At 35.3% G+C, this 11,026-nt stretch overlaps 1 protein-coding gene across 1 annotated transcript in view; it reads right to left on the bottom strand.

Moving 5' to 3' along the window:
- Nucleotides 1–1,063: 1,063 nt before the first annotated feature.
- Nucleotides 1,064–11,026, bottom strand: part of LOC127427867 (membrane metallo-endopeptidase-like 1) — a 32,034-nt gene continuing 22,071 nt past the window's right edge. The window contains exons 15-24 of the mRNA XM_051675739.1: nt 9,834–9,932; nt 9,348–9,431; nt 8,100–8,203; nt 7,953–8,011; nt 4,750–4,869; nt 4,374–4,507; nt 3,768–3,833; nt 3,559–3,654; nt 1,411–1,487; nt 1,064–1,163 (exon numbers count right to left, since the gene is read on the bottom strand). Of these exons, the coding sequence (XP_051531699.1) occupies nt 1,064–1,163; nt 1,411–1,487; nt 3,559–3,654; nt 3,768–3,833; nt 4,374–4,507; nt 4,750–4,869; nt 7,953–8,011; nt 8,100–8,203; nt 9,348–9,431; nt 9,834–9,932 (939 nt within the window). The remainder of the gene's footprint in view (nt 1,164–1,410; nt 1,488–3,558; nt 3,655–3,767; nt 3,834–4,373; nt 4,508–4,749; nt 4,870–7,952; nt 8,012–8,099; nt 8,204–9,347; nt 9,432–9,833; nt 9,933–11,026) is intronic.

Raw genomic sequence — 11,026 nt, 5'->3', positions numbered from 1 at the left:
GTTGTCAGGTAATTGTTAAAGATGCAAAACAGTCCCGTTTACATAACGTTAAGATCTCATATACTGTAGAAATGTTAGATTTTGAGTGAAATGTAGCGAGCACATATTTTATCAGTTTTTGGAAAACAGTACTCATTAGGGCTTGTATTTTTCTTCTAAAGCATGCAGTGAGAAAATGATCAAAATAGACATCTCATTCCATCATTAAAAATGTCAAGGTTGTTTGTTGTAAAACAAAAGATGATGCTTTGACTGGATTATATTCAAACAGCAATCTACGTGGGCTTCCAAGCCTACAGTTGTTGGCCAATTTTAGGATCTGTCAAGCTCAACCGATGTATTCTTGGAGAGCCGACAGAATCGAAAGCCAACCGAGAGACTGTTTACATAATCTGGAAAAATAACCTGATTTTGCTCAATGTCAATCAGCCCTCTCATCACAAAGAAATTTTTTTTACACACATTTTGATGCCAAAATTAATCAAATGTATGAAGAAACCTGTAAACAAGACAAATTATTGCTAAAACTTAAATATTTTGCAACGGTGATGTGTGCAATTCATAGTGGCACCAAACAAAATAGCAAAAATCACTATTTTTCTTGTTTTCAAAACAGGTTTTCAAACAGGTTTCCCTAACACTCTCCCCATCATCCATTGGACAACCAAACAGATAGTGCCGCCCCAAACTCACCTCATTGGTTGAGTCAAAGCTGCTGTGTCTGGCTGGTCATGATGAACTTTTTGGAGGAAATTAAGCAACAAATGGCTTGCTTATAAATAGATGAAAAGGCATGCCTCTTTTTCAAAACACCACCCTGATTGTGTACATTCACTATGCCTGAAGTTGTTGGTTATATGTGCGCTTTTGAAACTTCACAGTATACATCTATGTAGTCACACATGTAGGTGTCTAACACCTTGGTTGCGTCTGTCACATGATCAGACTAACAGACAGGCAACTTCCACTGCAGAATAATAGCACAACATTATATGATCCAAGCTCTTGTAATTGCTGTCTTATTCGTGAAATATACACAAACTCTGGTTTTACCAACACAAGGTTACCACACTCGACATTTCTCCTCTGGGTTCATGGGGGTTCCTCGTTCACAATGGAAAGCTTCGGAAAATGCTTCAAAGTTCTGGAGGGACCCTAGTACCCTGTAAAAAAATGGGACTCACTATTTTATAAAAAAAAAAAAAAAAAAAAAAATGCCTTGTGCTCTATATACAGTGAACCTTAAAAGTGGACCTTTTTTGAAAAGAAAGATAGCACAAGCACATTTTTCAAGCATACTTGTAAATATATATATTCGTATTTTATTTAATGCAAAAACAATCAGACATTTTTAACTGTGACTTAAGTGTCCAATCTTTTTAATTCACAAATAGAGTATAAAACACTTGCCTGTACTCCAACGGACTGTGTGGATCGGTTTTGACCGACTGTATGGCGTATTCAGGGCGGCAGGCACCACACCAGACCTGTGGAAAGCATTCAATTCTCTCATATTCAATAAAAATCAGCCTGTGATATCACTGTGCCTGAACAAACACAGCATGAAGAGATTAACACTTTTAGATGAGAGCTTGATGGAGGAAAAATTATGCAACAGCTAACATGAAACATAAAATCAATTTTAAACAGACATGGGACATTATCTCTCACATAATGTGGCTTGTGCTTGATTGGCATTTGAAGAATTTCACTTATAAAAGCACAAAGTGTTTTCCAAAGCATCCAGTGGCATCCAAAAGTCTGAGATCACTTGTGAAAAGGCTTTTTTTTCATTCTATTTTTTTATTTTTTATTACAAATTACAGTATATCATCAACTAACAACTTGATGATCCATGCTATCCAGCATGATTTAAGAATGTTCCAAAAAGCACCTTGTGTGCTACAAAGGAAGCAAGAAAATCTGTACAAAGTCTGTACAAAGTTAATATGTTTAATGTCACAAATGTAGCTTATTTCATATTTAACATCATAACTTTTTTGTTTGTTTTTACTGTTTCAAAATCCTAAAACTTAGTTTATTTTCAGGATTAAATAAAAAATCTCAGATTTTCAGTGTATATACATACTATATATACAATTTTGCTGATACCGATAACTAAGGAGGTTAAACCATGTTTTTTTTTTCAGACTTTCTTTACGGTGATGGGTGTAGAGAGATATCAAGAGTCCAAAATTAATAAAGATAAAGTTTAACCAAAATCCCAATAATAACCAGAAGTGCACCAGGGACTCTTATTTTGAAATGTTTTGCTCACACAAATACAAAAGGGAAACAAAACATGCACTTAAAAAAAAACTACACAAACTAAAATAAAATAAAAAACTATTGGCGAACTATCGTATGACAGATAGTTCCAAAAGCAGCTATTGGTGTCGATTAATCGTTTTTTGGTACCAATTAATCTGCAAAACCGATTAATTGTTCGACAACTATTTTGACCCCACTGAACAGGCCATAGATACTTTCTTACTATTTCAATTAGGGTTGCAAATTTTAAGAAATTTTCTTAATTGACGATCATTAAAATTAATGAATGAAAATCGATTAATCATTAACAATAATAAACTGTAAGTGGTGAACAACTTGAAACTCCAAAAATATTACATATATACATACATGTATAATACGATTATTTAACTGACCAACCGTTCTAAGGCAAACTTAAATGTCAACATTGCATCAGAGAAAAATTTCTTACTTCAGTAGCTGTTTCATGTTTTCACTTTTCTTTCTATTGTAAGTATGTGCATGTAGCCTACTGGTGGTACTGGTATAAATGTTGTTTAAATAAATAAATACACTTTAGAAATTAGAGTATTGGTATTTTCCTCTTAATATATTTTCAGTTCAGTGTATATGGATAAATTCAGGCTGTTTAGTATAAATTTGTGTTTAGAACTGACGTGATTGTCGATGTGGATGATACAGGGAGACCAGCGGATCAATAATGCTTGTTGTGATGTTGTACTTTAACACACTATCACATTTTATGCAGTAAATGTTCATCTATGTTCATCTATAGAGAAATGCTCCATGATTACATTAATCCCCGCTTCATTTTCACAAGCTGTTTTTTATTCTGTGTTGCTGACAGGATGTGACATGCAGTGTGCCCTCTAACGGCGGATGACTGTATTAACAGTCTTCTCTCTGTCTTCTGGCAAGATTCCTCAATGTATTTGTGCTGAAATTGATTAACTGACAGTCGATAAGCTTATTGATTAAATTATTAACAACGAATAATCGATCATCGATAATTCATTAACATCTCTTATTTCAATTTTGACTTAAAATAAGCCAAACTGAGTAAATTTTCTAACCACTAATCCCATTAGAAACTGTCATTCAATCATCGAGTTCATGCATGTAGCCATTTATTTTCCAAGGTTCAAGCAGCAACTGTACCTTTTAAGTATATCAGTTTAATTCGATGCGGTCTTTGCGAGGCTGACCAGATTCAGATTCACTTTACATGGACACCATGGTGAAATCATGCATGCGTCTTAAAAGTTTACCTAAATCATGATCACGTACCTGAGCAAAGTTCAGGAAAAAGAGTTGTTTGTGATCCATGTCCAGTCCGGGCAGACGGTACTCTTCGCCCTCTCTCTGCACCCACTTCATATACGCCTAATTTCATAAACAAAAGGACATAAACATAGTAACTAAAGACAACATGCGAATGAGGTCCACCATATAATCACTTGATATGATCTGACTTAACGCGAGTCAAAAATTCGAACCTTATATGCTTGGCGAACTCCACCGTTGTCAGCGATATTTTCTCCTAATGTTGAGATGCCACTGACCTACGATGACATCAGATGTAACAACTATAAATAGCACTTTTCACTTGGGAAATTCCACTTTTTAATGCAATGAAAGACATTAAAATCCTATTTAATCCAACTATTAGATATATTAGATAAAAAAAAACCAATATATATATGAATACATGAATACATCACAATTATGCTTTATTTATAATAATTAACAATATTTAAAGATTTCTCAATTCAGTTTGACAGACATTTATCATACAACTGAAATGGGCAATTGAAATGTGCATACTTTGTAATCACTACAAATCAACATTTGGTGCAGAACTAGCTTGCCCCATAAAAAATTATTTTCATTTGAGTTTCAAGCCATATTTTATACCATAATCATGAAAAGTGGCAAAAACCAATGTTTAGATTGAACCCAGAGCAATTATATACTACAAGACTTAGATTGATATTGGCCCGACTTTCAGAAAACAAGTTGTCAATGTTATAATCAGTTTGTTAAACACACTCAAGTTGAAATAACATCTACACCGTTTCCTCTACAAATTTCCATCAACTTACATTTTGGCCTCCTGCAAGTTTCCAGCTGAATTTGCCGTACTGTTCCACCATGCATTTAGATTGATCTTCAAAGTGCTCAGCAGAATAGTTGCTCCACCAATTGTACATGTTCCCATCTTTGTCAAAATTCCGGCCTGACGAATTCAAATATTTAATTTTGCAGAACAGAGCCATATTTCAAACAGACAAGCATTGTGGTAGCTCTTTTGCGTGCTGATTTGATCCAGTGGAGCACAATTTATCTGTGATATTTCAAATCCTTTTGCACAGTGTTTAAAACATCACATATAAACGAAATAAACACTGAATCTGAATTGTTTATTCATCCATAACTAACTGATAATTGGTACAATCCATCAGATGAAATGTGTATTACCGTGGTCATCAAATCCATGAGTGATTTCATGTCCTATCACCATCCCAATTCCACCAAAGTTCAAAGCCTGCAGCTGTTTCTCACTGAAGAATGGAGGCTGTAGGATGCCAGCAGGGAATACTGAAAGAAAGACGTGTAGGAAAAGGTGAAATTCAGCATCATGCCGAGTGATTGACTCGGAAAAGCTTTTGAGATATCAAGAGAGAAACAAACTTTTTTATTAAAAGTAATAGATTTCAACTTTTTTTTTAAAAATGCTTTTTATGTAAAGGTCACATTTAACTGTCTCAGAAACTTTTTACCATGTCGAATTCTATTGTTTTACCTTTGTCCCAGACTTTCATACCAAAAATGTGAAAATCCATCATAAATTAGATCTCACTAGTTTATGATTTTTTTTTTTTTTTTGTACTAATAATATCCAACAGTGAATGTACAGGGCTTTAAAACTGATTCTAAAAAAACAAAATCAAAAAGTCATTACATTTCCCACCACAGTGTCATTGCCAGCACATCTCAAATTCTGTAGTGTTTAATAGAATTGACTTTTTTGCGTAATTTGGTAGAATCACAGCTTGATTGAAAATGACAGCCAATAAAAATATTCTGTTCACAAGTGATATTTCATCTCAAGCGTGCTCTTCACTGAAGCTTTTATCCACTTGGTTAACAAATACACTTTTGGGAAAACTTCATTCAAGGCAACAGAGTTTGGTGTGGTGGAAAGGACAAATAAATTACTGTAACAATCTGGAAGTCACGAGAGCTGGATCTAGGTGCGGCTAAGGAGTTTAATGAGAAATGAACAAGTACAAAATAACGGGTAAACACAGGAACAAAATAAAATATTCACGAGGTGGGGGAGGGGGGGGGAACAACATGAAGAAACATCTTCGAAGGGCACTGGTCATACACAGGAGGTCAAAACACATAATAACTGACAAAGAACAAGCGAACAACAGGGCATTATATACACAAAGACTAATGAGTTAATGAAACACAGGTGAGGACAATCAAGGACAGCTGGCAGTGATGAAGGCAGGGAATTTTGGGAAATGTAGTCCAGGAGGAACAGATGACGGGAGAAACACATGGCAAACAACAGTGAATCATGACAATTACGTTGAAGAAACACCCATTGTGTGAAAATAATTGACTGTCCCCAAAGCTGTCCCTCAGTGGCGTCATTTCCACCACAACCAACAATTTTGCCATCAATACATTATTTTCTTTCTTATTTTTTAGTTAGTGTAATGTTTGAAGAAAATCAAAAAATCAAGGCAATATTTTCAAAACATTTCTAAACAAATTTTTACTGTGCATCATTTCCAATAAATTTTGTCAACTTATGAATTGTGAAAATGTTTAAATATTATATAATTATGTGCATTTAAGATGCACACAGTTCTAGATATGAAAATGTTTTAAATGTTATTTCCACTACAGAATGTTATTAAACAAAATACATAATTTCAGATGCGGTAGAAGTTACACTTGTTGGGCCAAAAAAGTTACGGTTCAGATTACATTTTCAAATGAGATTTTTACTTTATGTATAGATTTTATCGTTGTACCCCTATCCGACACCAAGACTTTCAATCTTAAAATCTTAAAATCTATAAAAAAATATATCCATTATTACATGTTTAAAACATGATAATCCAGACAAAGAGTGAAATAATATTGTGTGAAAATGATTTATCATTTTGTCACCAAAACTGCCCCTCAGTGGTGTCCTTTCCATCGCAACCAACAATTTTGCCTCTAATAAAGTTTTTCAATTGTTAAAGTACTTGGTTACCACAGAGGCAACAGTGTCAGTGAAGAGCATGCTTGAGATGAAGTATGAAATATGTGATGATTTTTGTCAAATTATGTGAAGTGTAAAAATATTTTTGAGCTGTGTGTGTTTTAATGATACATAAAAAACTAGCTATGAAAAGGAAGACAAAGGATTCTGCCATTGTAGTCCAAAATTAAAAAAACGAAATGTCATTTCCCAGGGCGTGCTGAGTGACTCCAGTCAGGCTTCCTAAGCAACCAATTGGCCCAGTTGCTAGGAAAGGTAGAGTCACATGGGGTAACCTCCTTGTGGTTGCTATAATGTGTGGTTCTCGCTCTCGGTGGGGCGCATGGTGAGTTGTGCGTGGATGCCGCAGAGAATAGCGTGAAGCCTCCACATGCACTAGGTCTCCGCAGTAACGCGCTCAACAAGCCACGTGATAAGATGCATGGACTGACGGTCTCAGACACGGAGGCAACTGAGATTCGTCCTCCGCCACCCGGATTGAGTCACTACGCCACCATGAGGACTTAGAGAGCATTGGGAATTGGGCATTCCAAATTGGGGAGAAAATCCCAAAAATACAAATACAAAATTTAATTTCCACCACAGAATGTTAGTAAACAAAATCCATAATTTCAGATGTGGTGGCAATGAAATTTGTTTGTTCAGAAATATGGCAAAAAAAGAGACAGATTTCTCCTGTGATGCAGGCATATCCACTGTTGGACATTGTTAGTAGACAAATTAAACTAGCGAGAGTAAATAGTGTGTTTTAAGGGAATAATTTTCTGAGAGTGCTCATAGCTGAATAAAATACAGAATAATGTGATGGTAATGGGTGTATACTGGACAGTAAAACCCATATTAGTAAAACAGAAACATAACTGCTATGTACAATCGGTCTTCTGGCTACAGTATAGCTGAAAATTAAATCACGCCACCAAATCCAGCTGCATCTCTTGTCTCTAAAATAGCAATTCAGCGTGAATTGTTTCCCAGATTGTCTAGGAACATTAAAATGTGCAATCTAAGAGTAATTTTGTAAAAATGTCTCCTGCAGAAAAGCTGCATAATCACTGGGCTTTTGTAATCTTATGTATTAGCACGGGCTGAATAGCGAGTGTTCAATGCCTGCAGCTCATCTCTGGAGGCACAAGCTCTGTGGGCACTGGAGCCTGAAACTAGCTTTGTTTTATCTATAAGAAAAAAAAGCACTACATGCATTAGAGCCATTATGGCAATGGGCTGAGAACGCATTTATATCAAGAACTCTTAACAGCTTATATGACCAGAAAAAAATCTTTTGGAGTTTGTGGTTGTGAACTTCCCTGCTGAAAAGACATGCTGAGGCCAGGAAAAAAAAAAAAAAAAAAAGAACAAACGGTACATTTTATGTAACTATAATAGTTGTACCTACCAATCTGGTTTCTGTTGTGAGAGTAGAATGCATTGACCACTGCAGCACCAATAATCCAGCTACAAACAAAGAAAGACACGTGAAATACACTAACAGGTTAAGAGAGAAAATAATGTTGTATCTCACTTTTATTTGTCAGTTTCGTACATGTTAGGATCAACGGGATCCCTCAGCTTTTTGTGAGTTTTCTGGGCTGATGCTGCCAAATTTTCCAGAATATTTTCAAAGTAGTTTTCCTCACTGAAATTAAGCTGTGTGAAGAGAGAGAGATATTCATGCCTTTGCAGTCAGCAGAATTTCTTAGGCTTTCAGAGTATTAACATATATCATAGTAACAGTTCTATTGCTTCTTATAAGGACAGTCCACCCAAAAATGGAAATTTTGTCATCATTTACTCACTCTAATTGTTGTTTTAAATACATATGACTTACTTTCTTCCACAGAGCACAAAAGGAGATGTTAGGCAGTATCACCATCCACTTTCAGTACATCTTTTTTTCCATACAAAGAAAGTGAATGGTGACTGAGGCAGTAACATAACCTTTTGAAAACAAAGAAAGAAAGAAAGTCAAATGGTTTGTAACAACATTTTCATTTTTGAGTGAACTATACCTTTTAAAAGACTAATTCACCCAAAATGAAAATTCTCTCATTATTTACTCACCCTCATGCCATCCCAGATGTGTATGACTTTCTTTCTTCTGCAGAACACAAATGAAGATTTTTAGAAGAATATCTCAGTTCTGTAGGTCCATACAATGCAACTGAATGGTAACCAAAATTAGACGCTCCAAAAAGCACATTAAGACAGCATAAAAGTAATCCATAAAACTCAGTGGTTTAATCCATGTCTTCTGAAGCAATATGATAGGTGTGGGTGAGAAACAGATCAATATTTAAGTACATTTTTTACTATCAATCTCCATTTTCACTTTCACATTCTTTATTTGTTTTTGGTGATTCGCATTCTTAATGCAAAACGCCACCTACTGGGCAGATGGAGGAATTTATAGTAAAAAAAAGACTTAAATGTTGATCTGTTTCTCATCCACACCTATCATATCGCTTCTGAAGACATGGATTAAACCACTGGAGTCGTGTGGATTACTTTTATGATGCCTTTATGTGCTTTTTAGAGCTTCAAAGTTCTGGTCACCATTCACTTGCATTGTATGGACCTACAGAACTGAAATATTCTTCTAAAAATCTTCATTTGTGTTCTGCAGAAGAAAGAAAGTCATACACATCTGGGATGGCATGAGGGTGAGTAAATGATGAGAGAATTATTTTGGGTGAACTATTCTTTAAATGTTTATTCTTGTATTAATAGGAATAAGTTGTAATTATTGGATTGACCATGTTGGATTGTTTAGTAATTATGTCAGATTCCATACGTGAGTGTATTCCTCATCTAGTTTCTTATTCTCCTCCTCAAGGATGTGGTCAGGATAACCAATCTGTTCTGATATCGCCATGGCCTGAAACATCAACACAGTCCTTCCATTAATGGATGAATTTACTCATGTGGGTTACTGAAAATGTTCCTTTGACTCATTAGTGGGACATTATGTAATTTGCCAGTGTAGCTTCTGTCATATGCAACTTAGTTTAGAATAAAGCAATAATCCACTCAAAAGCATGTGTTATAGTAATTTTACCATGGTTAAAGCTGAAAATGATTTCTAAATATGCAGAGTCAACTACAAGCCATTTGTTGGTTGATTTCACCAAAAAGTCTAACACTGTGTCTCTGAGGAGCTATCAAAACACAAAACACACAGCAACAATGACACAACCAATGGCGTGGGTTTAGGGTGAGACTATCTGTTTGTACAACCAATGGAATTTTTCAAATTGTGTGTGTACTGCTACCATCTCACCTTCTCTCGGGCTTTTTCCTTGGACTGTTCATCCATCCAGCTCAACTCTTCCAGCGTGTCTACATAAGCCTCTTGAATCTGTCTGATCAGATTACCCACCTGAGAAACAGTAGAGAGACACATTTAAATGCAGCAATAAAATATATAAAAAGTCTATATCCAGTGTAGCCTTAATTATATAAATATATCAAAGGTCAGTTAATAAACTGCTGTGGTGTAATGGTCTAAGATCATGATGAAAATGTTGCAGGTTCGAACCCCACTAGAGGTGAGCCATAAGCCATTACAATAATTCCCTTGACCAAAACAATAGAGCGCAACTGTGCCCACCCAATTTTCACCCATCTTGGTTCTGGAAGTATTTTCCCCCTATTTACTTTTTCCATAGGGATTTCATAAACCCATTATAAGAGGGTTCGAAGCCATGTACCAAACCAACCAGCTCTGAGGTGAATCACAACATTACAAACATTGATTTTTGAAGCAAAATAGTATTTGAATATGTAAAGGAAAATTCTGGCTTTAATACAAGTTATGCTCAATCGACAGAGTTTGTGTTATAATGTTGATTACTCCAAAAATGCATTTTGACTCGTCCCCTCCTTTTTTAAAAAAAAGCAACAATCGAGGTTACAGTAAAGCACTTAAAATGGAAGTGAATGGGGCCAATCGGTAAATGTTAAAATACTCACTGTTTCAAAAGTATAGCCACAAGACGTAAACTATATGTGTGGTAAAATCACTAACTAACCTTTTCTGTGTAAAGTTATATCCGATTTTTCCACTTCGTTGCCATGAGGACATAACGCTGTAAACCCTTAAACCACGAATCAAGTGTAAAAATGACGATTTAAACAATTTTACAGCTTAAATAATACAAAAGGTTTAACAGTAGATTTAATGTAAGTGCTTTTATAAAACTAGAAGCTTCACATTTCTGCCTTTAACCCTCCAAAAATTGGCCCCATTCACTTTCATTGTAAGTGCCTCACTGTAACCTTGATTTTTTTGCTTTTATTAAATAAAAGGAGGGACGAAATTAACTACTGTGTTATTTTAGCCCTGTAGGTCCTCACAATGCAAGTGAATGGTGACCAGAACTTTAACAAAAATCACATTAAATAAGCATAAAAATAATTCATACAACTCCAGTGGGTAAATCCATGATTCAGAAATGATATGATAGATGTGGG

The sequence above is a fragment of the Myxocyprinus asiaticus genome, chromosome 37, assembly GCF_019703515.2.
Source record: "Myxocyprinus asiaticus isolate MX2 ecotype Aquarium Trade chromosome 37, UBuf_Myxa_2, whole genome shotgun sequence".
Classification (NCBI taxonomy): Eukaryota; Metazoa; Chordata; class Actinopteri; order Cypriniformes; family Catostomidae; genus Myxocyprinus; species Myxocyprinus asiaticus.
The sequence above is the reverse complement of the archived record's forward strand: the minus strand, read 5'-3'. Positions and strand labels throughout refer to the sequence as shown.